Here is a 27,755-nt window from a genome sequence, read left to right on the forward strand (position 1 = left end):
TGTTTGGGTGTGAATAACATTAATTTGCTTTTCTTAGGCTTTAAGAGCAGTCTTGCATTGGTTAGTAAGGATTCAACAGAGAAAAAAAGATATTTATGTGATTGATTTATGTTTTGTTAGACTTGTTTAGTGCAGAGGAGGGTGGAGTCATTAGCATGCTGCATAATTGTAACGTGCTTGGTAGCTGATGGACCTGCTTTACAAATATATAAAATATAAGGGAACCAAGAATTGAATCTTGGGGAACATCTACAGGAACTGGAGAGAAAGTTCAGAAAGTGTTTTGCAATTTTACAGTTTATCTGTTGCTAAGTTAGTTACTAAACTAGGATTGCATAGGATGGGAGAGGCCTAGGGATGGGAGTTCATTTAGTAGTTTAGGATGAAAGACAGTTTCAAATGCTTTGGATATGTAAAGGAAGATTGATGACACTAAGTGACCTGCATTTCTATGGGGACTGCATTTGCGAAATGTGCAAGGGTAGCTGAGATGCTTTGACTTGGACAAAAGTCATGTTAGGTCTATGAGAGTAGATTGTTGGAAGTATGGTGCTCCAGGAGCTGTGTGTCAATGTATTTCTCTAGGATTTGTAATAAGTGAGACAGTATTGCGATAGACCTATAGTTGGAGAATGCTGCTGAATTTCCAGTTAATAAACTATTATTTCAAACCTTACATGCAAGTGTACATTAAAATACTGTGTTAAGAAGGTTCTAGTTTAGATCCTTGAATTTACAAAAGATCAAAATTCACATGCTTGAGACTATATGCTCAACATGTTAGAACCTGAAAATATTAAAAAAATATATAAAATGCCCATGTTGAGAAGCCTGACCCCTATATCTTTAAAACCTCATGTAATATAATGACAAAGTGTACATTGATGTTTACCACAGCTGATTGAGGCAGAAGTAAGCTATGTTGCTCCTGGTAGCAGTGGCTGTGTTTACACCATGACTTCATCACAAAAGGGAAAGGAAGTACTCTGTATAGATATTTGCATTTACCATCTTGAAAGAAACCAGCTAGAAGAAAGTCTGAAGAAACGGCAAACCAAAACCATTTAGTCTTAAATACTTTAATAGTGCTTTCATCTCATTAAAATCACATGGACTTCATCAGAAAAAAATCAAACCCTTACTTTTTAATCATTTAAATACTAAAACTTGTCATGTGATACACTCATACTGATAGACATACAAAGATATTGAAAAGTAAAACATTTAAAACAAACAACCTTAAAATTATTTAAATGTTGTTAAACATAAAATACCTTAACTTTCTATTTCTTAATAAACACTTTATGTTAATCATTTAATTCAGTCCCAGATTCTTATCAGCACAAAACTTTAACTGCCATTCAGTTTCTTTTATTTCTAATAAAGTTGTAAAGTCACCACCCCTTAAATCCAAAGTTTGGTGCCATAAGCCAAAAAATATATATTTGAAATCTTTATAAGTTCTAATATGTTTACATAATGTTTTTTCAACATTATTTGTCTCAATGGCATATACATTTTCCTGTATTCTCTTACTTAGTTGTTATCCCAGCATAATACACCAAACAAATTAAATATGAAAAAAAAAACATTCACACTGACTTAAAAATTCATGTTCCCACCAGCCTAATAATAAATTTGCAAAGACTAGGGCAACAGGAGAACCCATCACCACACTGCAAACCTGGTGACTAAATGCAAAACAAAAAATTGCTTTTGTATGTAGCTAAATAATTCCTAACATATTTTATGCCTTCTCCTTGTGGAATACTAGTGAATAATGAATTTATATCAATGATCACCAAAAAGTTTCATCTTCTTTAAATATGCAATTTCTAAGTGTGTGTATAAAAAAATCCCTAGAATCTTTTAAATATGACTGCAATTTCTGTACAACAGGATTTCAAATTTTAAATAAATAAATTGAAATGCCCTCAGTAATACATCCATATGCTGCCATTATCAGTCTAAAGGGTGGTTGGGAAACATTTTTGTATATCCCAAATCGAATTGCAATTCTAGGATATGCAACAATCAAAAATGATTCTTTTTTATACTGATCAGAGGTTCATTTGGTTGTTTGTTAGCTAGAGGAAAGTAAAGGTGTTATGTCCATAAAAACACCAAAAGCTGCAGAGGAAGTGCTATAACTAAGACAACTGCAGAGTGTGAGGTTCTAGAAAAGTCCTTCTGTCATCACTACATACTTCAGATCAGAGTGACTTCCAAGGGTATGTGACCTGCAGCAATTCTAGGCAAAGGCCAGAACTTTGCAGAGATACACCCTGCTTAATAGTGGATGATGTATTAGCAAACTATGTCCACAGAAAGTGTTTTGTTACCAAGCCATAAAGCCATGTTACAGCAGCTAAATAGAATAAGGAGTTGTAAGTGCATAAATGGTGTTGGGAAGGAAATCAGCCAAGACAATTTAGATGTAGAGACATTCACACTAAACACAGAATGTTTACATCCAAGATACCCTCAGATATCAGTACAGGAAATCAAGTCTTAATGGTATCCACTGAGATTAACTTAAGGGACGCAAGCAGTGCAACAGTGTGTTGATGAATGGAAGAGTTTTAACCAAAGGTACAATATGCCTTCAGCTGTACAGTATACATGGCTTAATACACCACTGTCAGACAACCAGAACTATAGCCCTAGTATATCACTTGATGAGGAAAAAGGTCAGTCAGATCATGCAGTTTCCTATGGCAATGTGTTTTTGGGCTGCTTAATAATGCCAACTTGACTGCAAGTTCATCATATGTGTTTTTGAGATTGCAGCCATAAAAAGTATAAGATTGAATATCACTGGTACTTTTCCAAAGGGATACTCATTTAATTTCAGCCAGAATAAACGTAGTAAAGTGCAAAGTATAGGTTTAGCACCTCAATATGCGAAATGCATTAAATTCCAACAGGCAGTTAAAAATTGGTAGTTCTCTCATTCATGGACTGTGCTGATGTTAAGGGTGCCATTGAAGAGGTAAAACATATATTTCCTGAGGAGGAAAAATATTCAGTGAAGTATTTTGAGGAACTGTATCTGTATGAGAAGCTAAGAAAGTTCACAACATGGACAGTCAGTAACTGCAGATTCCCACCGTTATTTCCAGTGGAGTTCTAGAACATTGTCATCATGAAGACGTGTTTGTTGCCTCGAACATAGAATTCTGCAGTCACTTAACATCTGTAATGGCTGTTCTCATTAGAGAACAGAATTGTGCCATTTAACAGTGAGTGAGAACGTCCGCTGCATGTCGAACTACACCAAAGGAAAGGAGAGTAGTGCAAAGGCATGCGTGATTACTTCAAGTTATAAACTATTCCACAGACAGCAGTTTCTAAGGACTGTTGCAGTAGCGCTCAAGCTTTAGACTCTGCTATACTGCAACATCTACCTTGGTTTTACCTGAATGTGGTGATGACATATTTTGGTTATGCACAAACTTACTTACATAACTTTATCTTTTACATTCAGTTCTACTGCTATTTTCCATGCACTTATATACATGGGAAGCACTTTCGAGGTCTGACTATTTACTACGTCTCACGGACCTCTTCAGTGCCATGTTCTAGGACAGAAATTACTTTCTGCACATGTGCTGTTTACAAGTGATTTTTATTTTCAGCTGGATGTTTCACACCTATGCTACTGGGGTGCAGTATCTCATAGTTGCTGCTGACCATTTTGTAGTTTCTGAATGTTAGTGTTTTACATTTTTAGGCTTTTGCATGTTCATGCTTGTAGTCTGGAGCATCTAAATTTCACATTTTTGTAAATTCAAGGTTCTAAACTAGAACTGTGTTGAAATAGTCATTAATAAAATGAATGAATATTACTGCAAAAGACAACAATATGAAGACAGAGTGAAATGCATTGCAGGTCTCCAAGTCTCTATAAAATTAAATGAGACAAACAAAAAACATAGACAAAAAAAATAAAATAAGTTCTGGATAGCATCACCGGTCAGGCAATTTTGGGATAAGTACATTAGGAAATAATACAGAGCGATGTAAGGACTTCAGTACTGCAAAAAAAAAAATAATATAGGAGACATAACATACTTTTTGTTTCCTTTCTGGATACATTTGTGTTAAAACACTTCTGTAAAATCTGCTCCAGTGAATGAATACCTTATTTATTTATTTATTTATTCATTCATTCATTTATTCATTCACTATCTAGTGCCCATTATGACTATTCAGATTTTTTTGGACACTAGAACCTATCCCTGCAACCAAGGGGCATAAGGTAAAAGAACAGTTCTGGATGGGACAACAGAAATTTGTCCACTCTACCTTTGGTCGACATCTGTTTCATCAACAAAATTTAGTTGACTAAACAAAACTGCACAATTCTCGGGGTAGGGAAATATCCCCTTTTCTCAAGATTGTGCAATCTCGGAGTTAAAATATATAATTAGCAAGGGGTGTGAGAGCACAGGGGCTTGCCTGCTGCAAAAAATGTTTTAATTTCTTTTTTAATTTGAAGTTTGAATGCAATGAGAGTGTTGATTGACAGATGTGTAGTAGTGTGTTAACCTTTTGTTGTTGACTTTGTAAGCATCAATATTTTAGTGTTTCAATCAATTTCAGTATTCGTGTGTGTGTATATGTATGTATTTGTATATATATATATATATATATATATATATATATATATATATATATGTATATATGATTCTATTGTGCATAATTGAACTAATTTAATGTTGAATTGAAAAAAAAACGCAACAAAAAAAAGTTCAAACATACACAATACTGAAAATGAAAAATATTGAATGAAGTAATATTGAGAAAGGAAAACTATATTGTCTCCCAATATTAACTCCTCACCCCTGCACCACCTTAGCAATGGGTGTTAATCCTAACCCTAATGCTGTCTTTTCCCTCAGCCCTAACCCTGCTCCTTAACATCATAAAAACCTTGCCATAACACTGCCACTATATACTTAGACACACAAACATTCACAAAAGCACACAAACAACACTACATCTATCCCCTAACCTAACCCTAAAATACACAAACTCACACACAAACATACAACACTTATCATTTACTCACCCCTGACCTTAACCCTAAATCACATGCACAGGCATAAATATTCTCACCCCTCCATAGCTCAGCTATCCATACCATCAACATTAAACCACAACCCCTGCATTTGTCAAAGAAAGAGTATTCAACAAAATGCAGGGGAACCATATATATAGATAAACACATACATGTGCATACAGACAGATAGATATATAAATGTGTGTGCTTTTATGTAACATATATTTTTGTAAAATACCTCCTTTACAGTCCAGTTTGTGTTTCTAGCTATATAAATTTTTACTTACGTATACAGTTAGTTTGTTGCCCATTGTTTTCTCTATTTTTCTTTTTGTTTGTCTACATACATTACCTGAGAAAAATACATTTTCTTCTTTGTTTTTTATACTGATAGTTTTTCTAGTAGCTTTTTTTTTTATTATTAATGAGGACCTTGTTCTTTTTCTTGCTAGTACTTTGGTGTTCATCTGCTGAAGACTGTGCGTTTGCTACGCCTGTTGAGGTTATTGCAGAAACTGGATCGCTACTCGCAGTACAGCGCTGTTGTTCTTACACTGCTCATGTCCATGTTTGCTCTACTGGCTCACTGGATGGCCTGTGTCTGGTTTTTCATTGGACAGAAGGAGATTGATGCCAATGATATTTCTACATGGGATATTGGTGAGTGACCATGTGACAAAAAAGGAATGTACCATCTCAGTGTATTTAGTCTATAACAATGCTTCCATAACATTCTTTTTAATGACCAAGAAAAGCATTTACAAAAGTAGTCTAAATAATTGTGAAATGCTTCAGTACTGTATATCAGAGGAAGTAGTATTACATGAACCTATATGATTGGATGGGAAATGGGAAATTCACCCCAGGGATTACTTCTGTGGCTCTGCTCGACAGGGGCACAGGAAAATAATTTTCTTGGGTGGCGAAAGCCAGGGTACATTTTTTGGCTAGGCTTATATAGGCCCTAGGGCCAATAGCCTAGTACCTACCTATGAACCTATGAACATAAAGTTTATATTTAACATTCTGTGTATCAAGGAGCGACCTTCACTAGGTAATATTTGTCTGATAGGAAGTATAACAACAGCAATTCAGGAAATATGACATACTTGTTTGAATGGATAAGTAAATACTGTTGACTAGGTGGTAGAGGAGGAAAGCTGCTCTGTATCACTAAACTAAGCTCAGAGTAGCGAGGTGGTATGAGAGACTGAATATCAGAGCAAATATATATAATTTGTTGAAAAAACATCAAGACAACTGCATTGTATTGCTTTCTGAAATCCTTTAAGCATGCAGTTTAGTTTTAATGTGTAACAAAGGGAACTTATTACAAAGAGTGCTAATAATGGACCATGCGCATTTCACGCTGAGTATGGTATATATTTACATACCTGATGTTACCTTCTGTAAGCGTATCCCAACTCAACAGAATCTCCACAATGTATTTTATAGAATGCCAGACTGCCACCTCTTAAAACTGCTTAGTACTTAATAAGTGTTGGGGTGTGTGGCCAAGATGGTGACAGGCTAACAGCTCAGTTTCTCAGCTCTATTGTTTGAATTATATTTCTGACAGGAATTATTAAGTTTTTGATGTCATGGACTCGTCCGCTTTGAGGATTATCTTCTTTTTAAGATTTTGGTAGATTATATCTGGAATTTACATCTTCAGTTTTTTTATAATTCCTGTCAACATTTAAACAGAAAGGGTTTTGCCCATTGTTCAATTCTTACTAGCATACAAGACAAATGCACAAACCAAATGGAAAAGCTACATCACATAATAATGCAACAGAAGACTCAGATCTCTAGTATGGAAGAGGCACTTAATGATATAGAAGGAAGTGTTTCAGAAGATCATAATGTTGAATTTTTATTAAAGCAAAATACTTCTTTATTAAATAAAATAGATTATCTTGAAAATGGGTCTAGGAGGAACAATATACACATTTATGGATTACATGAAAAAATAGAAGGAGACAATATATTTAATTTCTTCTCATCCCAAAAACTTTCAATCTACCTATGTCTTTATCATAGAGTACTGAAAGAGCTCACAGGTCTCTAGTGGTCCCTTCATCATCACAAAAGTGAATACAAATCCGATTTCCATAATTGTGAGATTCTTTTTTCCTGCCAAGAAAAGGAACTGGTATTAAAAACTGCTTGGTCAAATTCTCCAATTAAACTAAATGATAGCACAATAAGATTTGACAATGACTACTCTTCGTCTGTGATTGTGAAGAGAAAATAGTTGCTCCCTTTGATAAAGGAATTGAAAAAGAAACAGATTAAAGTGTTTTTATTATTTCCAGGTAGACTAAATGTTTTTGTTACAGAAGGTACTAAAAGTTTTGAAATACTGGAATCAAACAACATTTTATAACAAACAGAAGAAGTGGAATGGAGCAATAGTTAATTGAAAAGACAAGCAAAAAAGAATGTATAGAAAACTAATGACAATAAGTAGAAAATGTTAAAAGACAAATATCTGTCAATTTTGTTTTTCTCTCTCTGCTCTATTTGGTTTATATTCATATATTCTTGGTATTATTTTCGGTGGTGGTGCTGTGGTAGTGTTGTCGCCTCACAGTATGACATTGTCCTGTTCGATTCTCAGCTAGAGCATCTTCTGTGTGGAGACATGTGTGAATAGGGCGGACCTTCATTGAAGGTTGTGCATCAGAGCTGGCAACTTGGCATGTAAAAATCTACTGCCAATCATTAGCGGACCGGAGTTCCGCTGTGGTGACCCCTAACCGGGAAAAGCCGAGAGACACAACAACAACAACAGAAAGCTATAACTTATACAGACAGGAAAATAGAGGGAAAAAAGGAATATATATATTTTATATATATATATATATATATATATATATATATATATATATGTGCATACATATATACATACACACACAAAAGTAAGTTAAAGTGATTTAACCTTCTATACCATTCTTTATAACATCATAACAGTCTATTGTAATCAATATTTATTTAGATATTATTTGAAAATATTATATTACCTATAAGTAAACTTTAAGTAATTATTTGTTCTTTTCTTCTTTTTGACTGGGTTTTATGGTTGTATGTGTTTTTCCTGTGAGTGAGTATTATGTTTTTCAGGCTGGGTTTTTCTTTGGTATTATGTTGGTGATATAGAGATTTTTTGGGCTGTATGGGTTTCTAGATGTTTGTGTGTTGGATAGTTGTGCTGTGTGTTGGTTGCTTGAGTGGAGTTGCAGGTGATGTGGTTTTTGTTTAATTTCTTTATTTTCTCTTTTGATTAAAGTTTTGTGTGGATTTTTATTAAAATAGTGGCTTGGATAGTGTTTCTTGTGTGTGGAGAGATGCATTTTGCCATCACTGTCTGTGCACTGGCTTTCCTTCTCTTAGATTATGTGAGCGAGTTGTTTTTTCTCTTTAAAAAATAAAGCTAAGCTCGAGCTATACCTGGAACTGTTTTGGGCTGTGTTGTTGCTTGGATTGTCTCTGCGTTTTCCAGCCAAGGTTGTGAGCTGGAAGGTCTTTTTTATATTTTTATTCTTATCTTCTTTTGCCTTTAGATTGCCTTCCAATTGTGCGGACTGTCAAAAAGGAAACAGGGTGGCAGAGTAATGATGTCATATTCATGGGTCAAAGGTTATACCAGAGGTGATCCCGGTATAACACTATTTAAAGTAATATCCACCTTTATTTACAATACTTATTTGGGCTATTTTTTTTAAATTAAATTGCTTGTCATACCTCTTGAACTTTTGGAGCAGAAAATCGGGAAAAAGCCATGAATGGTGGAGGGACAGGAAACCAGTGGTGGGGGCACTTTTTAAATGTTGCTCTTACGGTCTTAGAAAGTTTATAAAATGATAAGTTTTGCATTGGCATGAATTTTCAGAAGGATATTAAGTCTGAGAACCAGATGTCACCCATTGTTTACTGACTTTGGTCCTTGGTGATTTGCTAGTGAATTTGTGGGTCAGGGGTCTGGATATTCCATGAAGGTCTAGACAGTTGAAGGCTATGCTGCCTGTAGTAAAGTACATACCTCTCAACCGTCCCTGATTTTCATGGACATCTGTGATTTTGACTCAAATTTTAGGTCTATCTCTCTTAATCCCTCTTAAAACTGGTTACTGTTGGAGAAAAGGTGGTGAATGGCACTTAAAAAGTAATGATAGTAATTAGAGTATTTTACCTTAGACAATATAAATTAGTTCACACTCTCTTATTTTGTCAATATCTCAAGTTAATAGTCCTAATTTTTTAAAGATGTCCTTGATTGTCCCTGATTATTTCTGGAGTTGTCCCTGATTCTGTTGAGATTTTTCCCTGATTGACTGAGAGCTATGTTAAAGTAAAAAGTAAAATAATAATTTCAAGAAATTATTTATTTATTTATTTTTAAGAGAGATGTACCACCTTGACTATATATCCTTCAAATCACTTTACTGAGTCTTACCTTTCCCCATTTCACATAATATTGTCACACATTTCATCTGGCGGAGGTAGTTTTTTTTTTTTATTAAGTTAAAACTTTTATTAGCCTCAACTTATGTCCAAATGGTGGAGAGAGGCAGGAAGGTGCAGGCTTCCTTTTGCACATAACAGAATTATAATTTTCTTATGATGTGCTTCAGACTATGCCTGACATCTCCTTATCTTACTTGAATTCCTGCAATATTAAACTCATTGTGGAGGTGGGACTTTCATCCCCCAGTAACTCATCAAACTACAGGGTAGCTATCAATGGTTAAACTCCTCTAAACTGGATACTGAGGCCAGATTATGACTCTGAAGCTTTATCTTAATGCTCCAGATACATGAAACACAATTTTAAATTTAAATAAATGTTTTTATCACTGGTTTTAGGTCACTACTTCATAAAGAGAACAACACTCTATATATTTTGCTATTTCTAGTTAGTTGTTTGATCATTTAGTCTGCATTCTGTTTAATAATTTATGCATAAGAAATATTTTCAATTTGAAAGATATCACTGAAAATTTACTGCATTGTTTTAAGATTCCAGATTTTAGGCCTATTTAAGATGCCTTTCTTTTTACTCTATTGGTTCATTTACCATACATTGCAATAATTTTTAAAGTTTAAACAAATATTTAAAAATCTTTAATGCCCTAGTTGTATTCTTACAGGAGATGCATTTATTACAAGAAGACATTAACAGACTTAATACAAATATCTATTCAGTACATGTTGTTTCACATTATTAAAAAAATAAAAGAGGTGTTGCAATTTTATAGAAAAACTCTGCATTAATGCCTAAAATCATAAATATATTAAATGATAGATCTGGGATGTTTTGTCTAGTATCTTTGGAATTAAATGGGGTAATATACATTCTAATTAATATTTATTGGATTCCCAGGTTAGGAGTTAAAGTGATTAAGAAATACTTTGAGGACATTATACAAAATTCTAAAGGGAGTATAATTTTAGCTGGTGACTTTAATTGTATGTTGAATTATTGTGACTCTAACACAATAAATAAGCATAGGAAACCAGTGCCATCTAAAGCATTAATAGACTTCATATATATGTTTAATATTAAGTATATAACATAATTCTCAGAGGCAAATTCATTATTTTTTACACATTTTTTGCATCGACTAGTACTCAGTCTGGAACAGATAGAGTATATATTTCAAGTGATATAATAGGAAAGTTAGATAAAGGTAAAGTTGTCACATGTCCATTATCCAATCATAATGCAATTACATTTGAATTGAAAATGAATGCCAAAAAAGCACTTCCATTAGTAGAATTCCAACCTGAAAGATTTTAAGGAATTTTAAGGAAGAAATTCAATCCTTTATAATGTAAATTTAATTGTGGATATATCTGAGATATATGTGTGAGATTCTTTAAAATCATACCTGTATGGTAAAATCCTATATTGATATATTAATAAGAAAAAACAATGGAATAAAGAATTATTTGACTTTAAAATGAAAGTTGATAAACTTAAATTGAATATTCAGAAAGGTAATAAACATTTAGCAAATGAACTTGATAAGATGAATAAAAATATATTTAGAGACAGTATATCATAAAACTATGATTACTTTAGAAAATATTAAAATGAGTTCATATTCTATGAATCCTAAAAATCAATGTACATTAGCAAACAGAATGAAAAAGACTATTAAATCTAACCAAATAGAAGTTTATATTCCTGGAACTAAAAAAAGGTTTCAGATTTAGAAGGCATTTTAGAAGCATTTAAAAAAACACTTTAATTCAATTAATTTATATGATCCAGTAATAGAACCACAAAGTATAATAACATTTTTTTTATGAAACATATCAAAAATAAACTAATAGATGATCAGATAAAATTAATAGATAAGCCAATTTTAATGTCTGAACTTAAATCTCAAATTAATACATTAAAATTAAATGAAGCTCCTGGAATTGACGGTATTATTCCTGAGATGTATAAACTATTCTCTAAGAAAGCTCTGGCGATATTGTTAAGAGTGTTTACATTAGCTAAAGAAGCTAAAAATATATCCCTCTCTTGGAAACATACATTAATATCTCCAATTTTAAAGACAGATAAAGACAGAAAAGAATACTCATCGTATAGATCAATATCCCTTTTAAATATTAATTATAAGATTTTTGTGGTACATGCTAACAGAATTAAACAGTTTCTGCCTTTGCTGATTGATGAAGATAAAACTGATTTCATACTGAAGAGAAATAAATATGATAACATTAAAATAGTACTTACAATAATTTACTATATCAATATTACAAAGAGAGTTTTTTTTCCCCTCATATACCCACTTCTATTTAGATGTCAGTAATGCAATCTGAGTTTGTTATAGATTGCTACAGAAGAATGCCTGAACACAGAAGCTGGGTAATTTATATATATAAGAAGAGGGAAAGTAAGAGAAATATATGGATAAGGATCATTTAAATATTACATGTCTGGCTTAAAAATATAGGTTACATGTTGTATATTTTGCCATATTTAATTGAGAATTTGATCATTAACATGTTGTTTAAAAACGTACTTTTAGGAGGAATAGATCATAAACTTATAAGCTGTATGTTTTGTACTTTAACCGCAGTACTCTAATGGTATAATAGTTTAAAGGGTGAGACTAGGGATATGACTCAGCAGTGTTTTTGTAGAGAACTAGTCTGTTAAGCTTTGTCCGTATTGTATATAGTAACATAAGGGGGATACCATGTCACAAACTTGTACGCAAAGAAAAAACACAATTTAATATTAGTGGGAATTTTATGGTACATACTAAAATCACATTGTATTCCTCCATTTATTCCTGGTCCAGGGGTATAGTGGGTAGGCACAGTGTAGGGACGGGAATAGTTAGATGCTTTCCAATGACACACTATAGCAACACATACAAAGACCATAAATCTAAATTAACATACAGATCAGTTAAAACAAGTATATCTATCACATAAATGTTGGAAATTGAAATGTGGAACATTAAAAAACTATAAAATAAAGAAAAAAGGAAACTATTTTTGCATTTAGCCCTGAAAACCAAAGCTAATCCCGTCTTAATAAACGCATTTAACTTTAGAGCAATGGACAGATATTGAGAAAAAAGACAAATTGTAGCTTCTGGGGACAAAATTAACAGTGCTGGGGTGGCCATAATAATTAAAAAACATTTTCAGGATAAAATACTTGAAACTAAGCTGACAAAGAGGGAAGGTGGTGCTATGAAATATTTACTAACACGGTATTTCCAAAACCCATAATGGTGTTAAATGTATATGCACCTTGTAGCAACCAACATCTCTTTTTCATGTCACTGTTCCCAATTCTAAACCAAATGGAAGATCATTATCTAATAATTGGTGGTGACTGGAACACAAATCAAATCCCAGAAAAGGATAAATCGAACCTGACCAAACTACATAATAAACAAGCTACAATAGCTTTAAATGAACTTAAACAAGACTTCAAACTATATGACCCCTTTAAATATGAGGATAAAGCTAACAAAACTGGGAATTACACATTCTACACCCAATGCCATAAAAAGTGGGTGAGAATAGACTTATTTTTAATCTCCGACATACTCATTAACATGGACCCTACAATAGTCATACACACTAGATTTCTGTCGGATCATTTCCAAAGTTACACTGAGTATCATATTGGACAAAAAAAGTTTTTTAAACAATAGAGATAATAACTGGTCATTAAATCCTAATCTGCTCTTCAAAACCGATGTAGTAAAAGAGATTGAGGATATATTAAAAACATCTCTTGTAAATATCTTCAATTCCCAAACACCAATGGATATAGAATGGGCGACAGCCAAAACACAAATCAGGGGAACTTTCATTAAAAAAACAGCATATTATAAAAAAATCCAACTGAAAGAGGAACATAAAATAAAGGAGAAAATAGAACAATGTGAGAGAGAATTGATAAATAACCCTAATAATCAAACGGAAATGGACCTCCTAAAACTACAAAAGACCTATATATGTTTGAAAACAGAAATTTATATATTTATGAGACTAGACAGTTGGCTAATTACGCAGAAGAAGCCCAAATTCCTTCCAGAGCATTGGCCAGAATTATCGCTCAGCAAAAATCCACCTCAATTATAGCAGAAGTAAATTACTGAGGGAAAAACTATACAAGAAATGAGGAAATTATCAAAGTATTTGAACAAATATATACTCAAACATATGGAGAACAAATTCTACAAGCCTCAAAGGAGGATAGGGATCTTTTTTTTTTCAAAAACTAAAATTCTCTAAACTAGATTTAGATCAACAAAAAAAACTAATGGAGCCCATTTCCATTAACGAGATAACCACAACAATTAAACATCTAAAAACCGCACAAGGCCCCAGGACAGGATGGTCTTACCTCAGAATTTTATAAATCCTTCAGTCCACTAGTTGCCAAATTATTATACCATGTGCTGAAGTATATAATAAATAACAACATACATGATATTCACTTTAACACCTCTAAAGCTATTTTTATATTAAAAGACCAAGCGGACCCTAAAAATCCAGATAGCTATAGACCCATCTCTCTTTTAAATATAGACACCAAGATCCTGACCTCAATACTTGCAAACATCTGTTAAAAATCTGATAGAGAAAATAATTTCTCCAGAACAATCTGGGTTTACACCATGTAGACAGACCAGTGACAACACACTAACATTAGAAGCGTTAATATCCTTTGCAAATCAGAGAAATACCAACATCTTCACAATGGTAGTAGATGCCCACAAGGCTTTTGATAGGGTCAATCTTGAATTCTTGCTGCAAACGTTACCTCACTTTGACATACCTAAAAATTTTATACAGATCATTCAAATTCTTTATAGTAATCCATATACATCCCTATATATAAACAAAACATGGTCAAACAGAATTTTGATAAAAATGGAACAAGACAAAGCTGCCCGCTATCACCTTTTCTTTTCAACCTATAACTAGAACCCCTATTCCTATATATTAAACAAAATACATATCATAATCCCCCCTAAATACATAACTTCAAAGTTTATCTTTCAGCATTTGCAGATGATTTAAACATATACTTTACTACACCAAACTCAGACATGCCCAAAATAATAAACACAATTGAACAATTCTCATGCATGTCTAACTGCAAATTAAACCTTAATAAAACTAATATATTCCCCTTAAGGCCACCTAGACTCATTTCACTAATACCTCTCTTAGACAAAATAAAAATAAAAGAAGAAACCAAATACCTGGGGATTAGGGGATTACTTTCTTTCAGAATAACAAGGAATTCTACCAACATAACGTAACTCTTAAATGGCAAAACATAACACAAGATTGTAGAAGATGTAATAACCTTAAGCTACCATTTTTGTCTAAAGTATCAATAATTAAAATGAACATACTACCTAGATTAATATATCAATTTATGACATCTCAGATAACTATACATAATCAATTCTTCAAACAAATTCATACCTTTCTAGCAAAATTTGTATGGGAACCTAAAAAGACCAGAATCTCCTATCAAAAACTAACACTTTCCAAGAACAAAGGGAGTCTGAACTTGCCAGATTTCAAAACCTACTACTCTATTATCAACACTAATAGAATACTGAGAATAGAAGAGTATGACTCCTCGGCAAAGATTGGTTCACCGGCCTGGGTAACAATATACTATAGGTATATAAAAACACTAGATATCAATCCCAAAGCGCTTCCTTTCTTAAATAAAAAAGATTTACAAGCCTATAACATAATAGAGCTGCTAAAACATTCTATAAACATAACACAAAAACTTTTTCACTCCTTAAACCTTGGACAAGCTATGTTAATACTACAACCCCTCCATAAAAATCCTAACTTAAAAATAAATAACAAGATGCTAAACCTAGACTCCTTCCCTCGGTTAAAGCATAAGAGAATCCAAGATATCTACCCATTGCTTAATAGCACAATTCATGAATTAAGAAGTAATCTAAACTTACCTAAAGCATATATAATCATTTTAAGACAAATCAAAGAGGTGTGTTCCAGTTACCTCCAAAACATTACCATACTCGAAAGTGACATTAAAAACTGTACCCTACTTTGGAAGACTATGTTAATGTCAAGGAAAACAATAATGAACTCATACAAAATGATAGGGGAAATCAAATTCCAGAAAGACCTTCTCTTCTCTAATTATTGGAGAAAATTAAAACCTGATATGGATGACCAGCAAATAGAAAAGGCAATCAACTTAACATTGAAAACTATTCCACTTAAAAAAACTCTCTTACATACAACTCATGATTAATAATAATGCTTATTTCACCCCAGCAATTCTTCACAAATTCAATGCAACTAAGTCCCCATACTGTCCACACTGTAAAGACCAGATTGTAGACCTGATACATATATTCTGGAGTTATAAATGCGTTTTCAAGCTTTGGAATTCCCTTAAGTTACAACTGAAAAAAATGGGGTACCAAGCATCAACACTCTCTTGGGAATTTACATCCTCCCAGCCAACATCTCAGGAAAACAAGCTAACCCACTTATAATGATTTTCTTATTAATGAAGCTATATATAGCTCGCAAATTGTTAGATCCTGTAAGTATCTCTTGGGAGGAATTCAAGAAATCTGCTATTAAATGTCTATTAGCACATAAAATAGTATTGGACAAAAGAAACAAAAATATGAAAGCCCGAGCAATCTGGGAACAGTCCTATAACATCTTATTAGCATAAAGCATCAGGTACTCCATATCTTAAATGAACTGGAAGTATTCCCATCAGTACATAGCTTAACTATGGGCGTAAAATCATTTTTGCATGTGCTGTTTTTAGACTAATGAAATTAATTGGAAAAGCATTGTTGTATATATTGTAATTAGGTATGTTGTGTGATCTACATGTTTCTACTTTATCCACAATGTATAACATGCAAATATGGTCATTTTGTGAATATGGAATGGTTATGTTTTTTCCAAATGTAAAACGAATAAAATTATTGAAAAAAACAGAACAAAGGGAGGTTTCACTCTAGTAAGTCTACACATCAGTATTGCCTTTGATTCAGTTCATTGGAATTATTTGCTGCTGGCTTTGGAGGAATATGGTTTTTCATAATGATTTTATATGAGTAGATTGGTATATGAAAATTCTTTAGCTTATATAAAGATTGGATTGTATACTTCTAAGCCAATTACAATTACTAAAGGTACTAAGCAAGGAGGTCCATTGTCACCATTATTATTTGTCCTGATCATGGAACAATTTGCAAATTCTATTAGATCAAATGCAAACGTCAAAGGTATATACTTTAGTAATCATTATATCCTAAAATTCAGTTGTTTGCAGATGACATTTTTTAACTTTGAATAACTGTGGTAGCTCATTACAAGTTTTATTTGAGACAATCTAATTCTTCCAAAGGATTACTGGTCTTAAATTTAATGAGAATAAAACTAATATATTACTTATAAATTGTAATAAGCATTATATGGAGAAGACATTTTCCAAATATATACCTATAGATAACAGAATTGAGTATCTAGGGATTACATTATCAAGTGATATTAATGAAATACTAATCATTAATTATGCTAATATTTTAAATAAAATAAAGCATCTTATGGATAGATGGATTTTTTTGCAATGGAAGATAGATTTTTCTTAACTAAAATGATTATTTTCCAAAAATATTATACCTTATACAAGCTATTTCTCTTCCTCTTTATAAAAATGTATATATCAATTCAATAAACTAATGTTAAACTTCTTATGGTATCCCAATAAACCTAGAATAGCATTAAATCATCATCTAAAAGATTGGATAACAGGTAGAATTGGCCTCCCAGATATCACGAGATCATAAGATCATAGGAGGTTACTTGGCCTATAGTCCTGAGGTCCTTACAAGCCTAGCCAAGAATTTATCCCTAAAAAATACATGCCAAATAGAGCGTTATACTCAATTATAGGTCTAATAAGGGAGGAGTACAGAGAGATAGTAGCCTCCTTTTTTTCTGGATGCAATCCCTTTACTTATGAGATGAACCAAGTAAAAGGCTTTTCTGACCACAGCCACCACATGATGGTCAAATGTGAAATTGTTGTCAACCTGGGTACTGAGGTCTCTCACCACAGGTTGTGTGCTTAGGGGGTTGCTGTTGATGTGGTAATCAGTAGGGGCCATGTTTTTGCCAAATGGTATGATAATACATTTTTTTGCATTTAACTTAAGGCCATTTATTTGGAACCAGTTATTTGTAGCTGTGAGACCCTCTTGCAGTATGTTAACATCATTTAGGGAGTCAATGATAGCATCTAACTTGCAGTCATCTGCAAACTTGGTCAGCCACAGGCCCTTTGTCTTTGCCTGGACCTCTAAGAAGTAGATGCCAAACAGTAGGGGTCCCAGGACAGATCCCTGGGGAACACCACTAGTGACAGGTCTGCTGTTGAGGTGGCAGCACCTATTTTGACCTTGTGGGTCCTATCTGTGAGCCATTTGGCCACCCATCTGACAATAGAGTAATTAACACCAAGTTATGTTAGCTTTTCGATGATGCCCGAGCGGGGGATTGTGTCAAAGGCCTTGGCCAAGTCAATGTAAGCTGTATGTGCTAACTTTCCCTCATCCAGGGCCTTGTTGACAGTCTCAAAGAAGTCAGCTAGGTTCAATAGGTAACATCTGCCTCTGATGAATCCAAATTGGGTGGGGTCAAGTGCTTGGAGATTGCCTATGTCCTTGTTTATGAGATCCATAATAATACGCTCCATGGCTTTACAGATCATCCTTGTCAAGCTAATGCAGTGATAGTTTCCCGGGTCAGTAGTGACACCAATTTGTGCAAGGGGATGACAATGATGGTTCTCCATTCTGCTGGAATAGAGCCTTTAATTAGGCTGTGGTTGAAATGTATGCTTTATCATCCATTATTAAGACAATAATGTTATGGTTAAATTCTACTTATTCTGCTAGGTGGAAATAAATACAGTAATTTATTTGGTTAAAATCAAATCACTCATTGCCACTTCAATATACTAAAATATTTTTCAACATTTTTCACTGGTTAGTAAGAGAATATATTTTAGAGAATAAAAATAAAGTATATGCTCTAAATATATAACTAATATATTAAATATATTTAAAAACTCTTTGAATAAAAACCCAGGATTTAGAGCATGGTCATTTCTATTGTACCCTATAGCCTGTGCACAGAATGACATTAACACCTTTAATATCTCAAAAATAATTATACTTAGGGAAAAATATTTAATATATGGGCATCAGCTAATGAATTCTGGAAAAGTTCTCTCTATGGAATAAATTATGATATAAATAGTGAAATGTGGCTAGAAATACAAACCTTAAGGCAATATATTACTAGTAAACTGGAGTTAATACATGTAACTATCAAATATACTGTCCCCATATTTATAGAATTTATGACTATCATAGGAAACCAAACAGTAATAGGAAAACTGTACCTATCTAAAATGCATAAATTAATCAAAAATATAGAATCATATTATAAAGAAAATTTGGGGGATCATAACCGATCAATTAATAATCAACTTCCCAGTGAAAAAGAGTTAATGCTAATTTATTCAGAGGAAACAACTTTTTTGTTGCAATGCAAGTTGTTTTCTTGGAAATTTATGAATAGGACCTATATTACTCCTCATAAAATGTAATTAATTTTTAAGCATGATACTGGCTGTTGGAGATGTAAATTAAAATTAAAAGCGGATTGGCAACATATGTTTTACAGTTGTACATTGCTTAAGTCATTTTGGGGAAAATTGATTTTTTTTTTTTTTGCAAACTGTTTTAATGACAAATTTTCAGTTAACTAAATATTTGATTTTGTTTAATGGTCCAATACCTAAATATGTTCCTAGATCAAAATATTCACTTTTATGGACTTTATTAGCTATTGCAAGTAAAGTAATTACTATGAAATGGAAGAGTGAGACTTCTCCATTTAAAGAATTCAAGAATATTGCACTTAATGTTTCTCAAATGGAACTATCTACAATCAAGATGAGAACTGATAGAATCACTTCATATAACAACTCCTGGTTAAAGGTTATAGAGATACTTGGGAAAATTGACTGTAATATGACATGAAACAGAATTATAATTTGAATGACCAATAATTGTTATTGTTTAAGTAGAAACCTATGCAAATATTTTTATTTTATTTTAAATTTACTGTTATGAAGTTTGTCCATCTGAGTGGTTAATTTGTTCTAAAAATGTGTTTCTTGTTTTTCTGTTATGAATTTAAATCTTAATAAAAATATTTGAGATAAGAAGGTTTCCCCCTTACAAGCAGCATAATGAAAAAAATGCAACTTACTGAAAGTAAGCATTGCTGATTAATTTTTAAACAAATACATACATTGTAAACATTTCAAAGTTACCTCTACCGTTTTATGATTTTATAACTGTCTGACATATACGGATTTCCAAACAGTGAGACAAATAATGTGCAGTGGCTATGGCACTTCTGTGGAGTTTGTTAATTAGGAAGAGGTTGTAGTGTGTCCAACATTCTTTTTTTTTTATTTATTTATTTTTTTCAAAAAAAATATTTTCAGATGAACACATAACAGCAAAAATGCAAAACTCAACCATTTACAAGCTAATCATTATTGAATCAGTTACTAAATTACTATTTAATATTATAAGTTTGTCTTAAACCAGAACTATCATATAACTTTACTAGTCATCATATTTTCCAACAGACCCTTCACTTTGACCCAATATTTATAATTTGATTAGTATTAAATATTATAATATTCATCTCTCTATGGCATACAACAGTCCTACTTTCTAATCATCTCTGTTATTATATGTTTATGGTGTATAGGAACACACTGAATAACCCTTGTGGTCCTTTGCATTTTTCAGATTTTGTTGAACAGTTTAAATCCTACTGATCCTTTGGCGCATGTTATTTGAGACCTAGGTAGTTATTTATACTAACCAAAAGAAATTTTGCCAGTTTGCAATCCCCTCTTCATTTGTGAAAGTTTATGGGGACAGTTGATATATTCTTGGTTGAGAAGTTCCAAACCAACAGCAAGAATGGAATGAGCTGATAGAGTGAATGAAGAAATGGGTAGTTTAGTGGAGTAAATTTATATGTGATTGGGACTGTGACTGGCAGGTTCAGTGGCTGACTGGAGTGCAGACAAATGAAGCAGATGATGATGTGATGGAGGCAGGAACAGGACATCTAATTGAATCTCCTGTGTTTGATCACGCCTGGTTATCAACAGTAGACTGAAATTGTTGTTATAGTAATTACAGCTCCTTGAACTAAACGTCTTGATGTTCTGGAAAATGCTGCTGCAAAAGGAGGACAGAGAACAGCCCTTCAGTCATCAGATGCTGCATCACATGATAGTTCTTTGAAAAAAAAATTACATAGATTTTTTTTCTGATAAATTGGTAGGGGTGAGAGGGGCATCAGCTACATTAGAAGACAAAACAACTTCTGGGTGACTGCTTTACATAGATCAGAGACAGAACAAATGAAATAGTAAACATTTTTGAACCTTAATATATGTTTTGCATATGCCTTGCACTAAGAAGAAAACTACAGTCTGTCAAATATTTTATTCTGTGTGTGTGTGTGTGTGTCTGTGTGTGTGTGTGCGTGTGTGTGCGTGCGCGTGTGTGTGTGTGCACGTGCATGTACGTGTGTCCATGTGTGCGTGTATGTGTGTGTGGTTCCTCATTTTTTTTGTTTTGTTTTGTTTCGTTTTGTTTTGTTTTTTCATGCATTTTGACAATGCTGAACAATGATTATATGGAATTTTCTTCTTTACAAAGGTCTTTTTAAACTTTGGTTAAAAGCAAGAATTTCTCAGTTGTCAGACAAGTTTCAGTTTACCTTTTTGCAATCTGACTGGCTAGTTTAGTCATTTAGATTTCAAGCAGAGTCATTTTATTATACTGCCCTTAATTTTAGGCAGTGAAATAGAAGTGCTGAAGGGTGAATGCTGCAGTATATGTTATGGTGGAAGTTGAGATAGCTGGCAAAATGTGTACATTAGGAAAGACTTCTGTTCTTCACCAAAATGTACTTTGGCTATGTTACAGACAAAATAATAACATGGTACTGGAAAATATGATGCAGGGAAAATGTTATGCAATACCAAAAAAATAACATAGGTGAGAGCATTTATGCATTCTAAAGGTGAGTTTACATATGTGATCTTGGCAAGACTGGAAACTATCATGGTTAGAAATGAAGGTATTAAAGAAAGGAAGCCACAGGATGACTTTAGTTGTGTTTCACCTTACATTAACTATAATGTATCCTTTGGTATATATCTCAGTAAGTACCCAAACCAGCTTGTGAAACCTCAATAGTCTCTCACCAAAAAGATCTCAGGTATCCGTACACTGTCACTAAACTCAGTGTCATACATACTCCTGAGGTGTGACATCTTTTTTAGCATTCCACATTATGAACAAAACAGAACATTTTGTACGTCTTTACCTAAATAGAACAGATGGTAAAGCAAACACCCACTCTAGACACCTAAACCTATATCATCACATCAACACCAGATGGCATGACAAATACATAATACAATATATAGCCCTGTTCCTGGAAAAGGCTACCCTTGCATATCAAGCAGAGTACTTCCCTAGCTTCCCGCAACTTTTAGAACTAGCCTGAATGGGTGATTGCAAATTTTCAGAGGTTATGTATGTTGGCAACACCCAAATCTGTTCTGAACTGGTGGTCAATAACACCACATACACGAACCCTTCCTATCCAATCTATCATTTATGCATATTTCATCCTACCAGCTATTTTATAATGTATATATATCCCAAATACTCTGACGTATTTGATGTCTAAACTCCTTTTTAAGGTATTATTTTTCAACAGCATTATTAATAGAAAAAGTGTATGGATATTATATATGATTGCATGTAATCTAACTGTATATCAACTGTCTAATGTAATATTTTACTGTATACATGGAGCTTTTCTCCCCGGGCCTCTGCTAAAAAAGGATATGTGTCCAATTGGACTTTCCCGGTCAACAAATGTAAAATAAATAAATATAGCCAACCTGCTGGCAGACAGGTTCAGTGAAAACTTCACCCCCCTGCCCCCCCCCATCAGTAAACCAGGACATCCCCAGCACCTGCCCCCCCCCCCATCCCCTGATCACCAGGGAGCAGGTCCTTAATGCCTTCTCAAACGCAAAAAATGCAGTCTCAGTGGGACCTGATAAGATCCCTGGCTGTATCCTACATGAACTCAGGCATGATCTGTCAGCTCCATTAGACACCCTATTCAACCAAAGCCTGAGCACTGGCTTCATCCCAGCTGAATGGAGGACAGCCACTGTCATCCCTCTACACAAAGGTGGAGCATCCACTGACCCAGGCAATTATAGGCCCATCAGCCTAACTAGCCTGATCTGCAAGGTCATGGAACACATTATCATAGACCTTATAAACAAGGTAATTGGCAACCTCCAAATGCTTGGCCCCACACAGTTTGGTTTTGTCAAAGGGGGACCATGCCTGTTAAACTTGGTCAAATTCTTTGAAACAGTCACCAAAGCCATGGACGAGGGGAAGATGGTGACCACCACCTACCTTGACATAGCCTAAGCCTTTGACACTATTCCCCAGTTGGGCATAATAGATAAACTCTCCCAGCTAAGCATCAACCCATATGTTACCAGATGGGTAGCTAACTGTCTCACTGATAGAACCCACTCAGACAAAGTAGGGGAAGCTACCTCTAGTAGTAGACCTGTAACAAGCAATGTACCCCAAGGATCGGTCTTGGGGCCTCTACTGTTTGGGATATACTTTTCTGAGGTGCAAGCTAAAACCAGTGGTCTATGACTGACCAAGTTTGCAGATGACTGCAAGCTGGGCACTGTCTTAAATTCCCCTAGTGATGTGAACATCCTCCAAGAGGGCCTTACCCAAACTAATGTCTGGGGCCAGAAGCATGGCCTCAAACTAAATGCCAAGAAATGCATCATTATCCCCTTTGGGGAAAAGGTCATCCTCACTAATTATCACATTATTAACAATGTACTAAGCATGCAATCAGTCGTGAGGGACTTGGGCACCCAGGTTGATAGCAACCTAACATCTGACCACCACTTTGCCTCCATTGTATGGAAGGCTTTCTACATGGCCCATGTCATAAATAAGGGTATTTCCTCCAGGAACAAGGAGGTCATAACATCCCTGTACTCCTCCCTTGTCAGACCCATTATCGAGTACAGTGCCCCCTTCGGCATGTACCTTACCAAGCACATGCAGCAGTTGGAGAGACCAAAGAGGTTCCAGAGGTATCCTATATAGATAGGCTAAAAGCCCTGTCCCTCTACTCAGTCTCACACAGACTGCTCAAAGGTGACCTGTGTCTGGCATACAAGGCCATTTCAGACCCAGCCTTGATGGAGGTGCTGCATATCTGTAAGACAAACTCCACTCGCGCAACCCACGTGCAAGGCCTTAACCTGGTCTGTGACATTAATAGAACTTGTTGGTGGGATAGATTTGTGTCCCAGAGACTGCCCCGTCTGTGGAATACACTCCCTCTCCATGTCAAACAGAGTACCTCTCTAGCCATCTTTAAGAGGAATCTGGATGACTGGATGGGAAACAGAAAATATACCCCTGGGCATACCTCTCAAGTGTACCTCATTACGAGGAACATAGCTCACTTGGGGTCTTAAAAAGTTCATGTTCCTCAAAGTTCCACATTGACAGGCTCTATCACACATTCATTGTTAGGAATTTTTTAAATGATATCCATGGTAAATAGAAAGGAATCATATTAATTCATTAAAATATATTCTGTATGAGTAAAAACAGCATATTTTAACCACTGTATGATCTTCCAAGCTGAAGTTGTTAGTAAGCTGTTAGTATGTGTTCTACATTTTGTCCATTTGTTCCACATTATGAGGGCTAGTGTTCCTCATTTTAGAGATGGAAGGTTGAGAGCTATGCCCCTGGGATCCCACCTGTGTTCCTGCTGGACAGGGGAAACAGGTGCTGACTTTGAAGGAACATGGGCGAAATTCTTGGCTAGGCTTATAAGGGCCTCCAGGCCAATAGCCTAGTATCATCCTATGAACCTATGAGAAAGTCTACTTAATGTGGGACACTGTTAGTCTGTCACCAGCATTTGGTGGTTTGTCTGAGCTTCTCAATAGGTGCCTTATCTGTAAACTTAGTTAGAAGTTATAAAACCTATGAACCTATGCAACACAGAAGAGGTCGAGATAAGTGGTTTTATAATGGGGTAAACTTACAACTTCAGGTGATGTACTGGCTTCTTCAGAAAATAAGTCAGAAATGTGCTTTATTTATAGGGAACGTATTCATTTTTTTTTTCAAAACACAGATGCTAATTCAAACACAGCATTTCAAAAATGAGACTTAACATTCCAAAATCACAAAAGAATTGAGAAAGGCAAATGCTTCTTAGAAAAAAATGTCTTTTCCCTGGGTAATGGTGATATTGGTGATAATTATAATACATAACAAGAGATGCTAACCCCTATTTACAACACTTGAACTGACCAAATGTCCTTTTGTGCATTTGCAGCAAAACATTCATATTTGTCAGGACCTAGATTATATATTAGATTCACTGGAGTCTAAAGTATTCCTTTTACATTTGTGGATCTTTGGTGCCATACAGCATCTCACAAAGTGATTTATTTAGACAAAATGGTCATTCTTGTTATACAAAGACATTTTATGTCAAGGAACATAAAGAAACTGAAGGGTGGTGCTTATCTAGTAATATGGATTTCAGTAAAATCAGGGCAGTACGGTGTCAAAAGGCCAGCAATACAGTGGAGATTGTTATGGACTGTTACACATTATAATGGAAAACTACCTTAAATGTCACAATCTCTGGATTATGTCCATCTTCTAAGAGAAACATTTCTGTATTCATTCAATTAACCTGTCTAAGAGTGTTGTTTATGTGGAGGACAGAGTTACAATATATGAGACTTTTATCAAACAATCAGGAAGACAGATGGTGATGTAGGAATCAACAATAAATACAATTACTATTTGAGGTGGCAAAAAATATCATGACTCTGTAGCCACCTTATCAAAAGTCAAATAGTGCTCATAAAACTTAGCAGCACAATTTATGCCCAGAGATATAATGCAACTGGGAAGTAAGAAATTAAATAAGTCTGTACGTACAAGTGACAAAATTAAGTTTTCTCTCTGGAGTCTATAGGCTTAGTCCCCATGAGAGGGTAAGGACTTCAGAAATTCTGCTTCTTCAGATCAACAGGCACCAGTTGGGATGTCCAATGTGTGATTCATGTTGGATATTCCAGGCACGTTACACTGAAGGAAGGCCCTGACAAGTCCCAGTATACTCTGCAGGATTATATATTTAGAATGAGTGGAAATGTTGCAGGATTCTCCAGCACAAGCTGGGACATGTGGTTAAGGAAAAGAAAGTTTAATCTATCCTGCTAAGTCTACACTCACCATAGGCATCAGCAGTAGTGTGTGTGTGTGTGTGTGTGTGTGTGTGTGTGTGTGTGTGTGTGTGTGTGTGTGTGTGTGTGTGTGTGTGTGTGTGTGTGTGTGTCAGAGTCACACACTGAGTGACTGAGGAGACAGAGTGTTATTATTATAATGTTACAAAATGTTAATCTTAAAGATATATATAATGTTTATTTAATTAAACATTGATATAGTACATTAAATGGTGACGTATATGGGTGGTCATATTTCTGGGAGGAAAGCTTGTTGTTACTGCATTAAATGTATGCATACATTTACTATCTGTAGGAAATATGAAACAAGAGAATTGTAATCATTACTAAACAGAGAAGTGCAATTCTTACTTTACATTGATGCCACCTTAAACTTGTCAGATGTGTAATACATGATAAGCCAGATCCTTTTTTATTATCGTAATTTTAAAAGTTATTTGAAGAGAAGCAACACAACAGCACATTATGGGTTAAAGATGAGCATGATGGTAAAGAATATCTATACAAATGTTAAGACCTTACAAGAGACAGTGAGAGATGTGAGATTAAACCAAGTGAGATCTAGACTAATTCAGTGAAAATGAATAACTAATAAGAGGATTAAAAGAAGTTCAAAGAATATAGAACATGTCATTGAATACAGAGTCACTACATTTTTAATCAACATTTCAAAGTAAATAAAAAATGATCAGCCAACAACAGCTGACAGGTGACACCTTGTAAGTGGCATCATTATGTCAGGTTGTATTCTAACCTACCATCTTTAAGTTTACCACTCACACTCTGCCACAGAAAATTACACCACGCAGGGTAGACCAGAGCAGTATAACTATGTATGGCACTGTTGTACCCCCTGCACTCCAGTGTGGGGGGATCTGATTCCACATCCCCAGTCTTTATTTAAATGAACTCCAAGGTTTAGTCAACATGGAGAAAATGGCATTCGTTTGATACCTTTTTCACCAAGACAGTGCATAATCTGAAGTAGGATATTTTGAGATATGGGCTGTTGAGGCAGGGACCCATGTGGAAAGGCATAAAACACTAACAATCCTAACAATTTGCTTTGTTCAGTAACATTGCAATTAAGATGTGATCAGGATGAGGGGCTGCAGTAATCCTCAGCTCAGTGTTTTTAGCCAACCTATAGTTTATATTGGGAGTCAATGTCCTCCATGCCCCTATTTGCAGGCAGGGTTTCTACATACTCCTATTAATGTATTCTAACCCTGCTGTTATCACTCCAACTAAAGAATGGAAGTTGAGACATTCTGTAAATCTTACTTCTGATGCATTTCCAGTCATTGTATCCTACATTCAACACAGTGGGACCACAAAAGTCATTTTTATTAAACTATAACAGATTCAATTATTATTTTGTTCATTCAATGCTATGGTTGCTGTAAACCTGCAGCATGAAAATGTATGCTATCTAAAGAATATTAAAATAAAGTGCACTGTATGTCTTTGAACTATTTGAAACCAAAACTAAATCTGCTTCTCAGTTGTGTCCAGAATCCCCTTCCTAGTCCTGTCATTAAAAAAAATACATTATCTTATTTGGATGATTTGGACCCTAGCTTGTTCATCTCAACTGTGCATGCTTCCCCCCTCCCAGAAAAAAATGTCTTCCAATTTTAAATC

At 34.4% G+C, this 27,755-nt stretch overlaps 1 protein-coding gene across 1 annotated transcript in view; it reads left to right on the forward strand.

Moving 5' to 3' along the window:
• The window catches only part of LOC122793005 (potassium voltage-gated channel subfamily H member 8-like), a 3,945,365-nt gene that overhangs the window by 2,539,507 nt on the left and 1,378,103 nt on the right, over positions 1-27,755 (forward strand). Inside the window, exon 7 of the mRNA XM_044060632.1 lies at positions 5,518-5,725. Coding sequence (XP_043916567.1) covers positions 5,518-5,725 — 208 coding nt within the window. The remainder of the gene's footprint in view (positions 1-5,517; positions 5,726-27,755) is intronic.

Source organism: Protopterus annectens, chromosome 2.part0, assembly GCF_019279795.1.
Source record: "Protopterus annectens isolate FY-2018-M chromosome 2.part0, PAN1.0, whole genome shotgun sequence".
Lineage (NCBI taxonomy): Eukaryota > Metazoa > Chordata > Ceratodontiformes > Protopteridae > Protopterus > Protopterus annectens.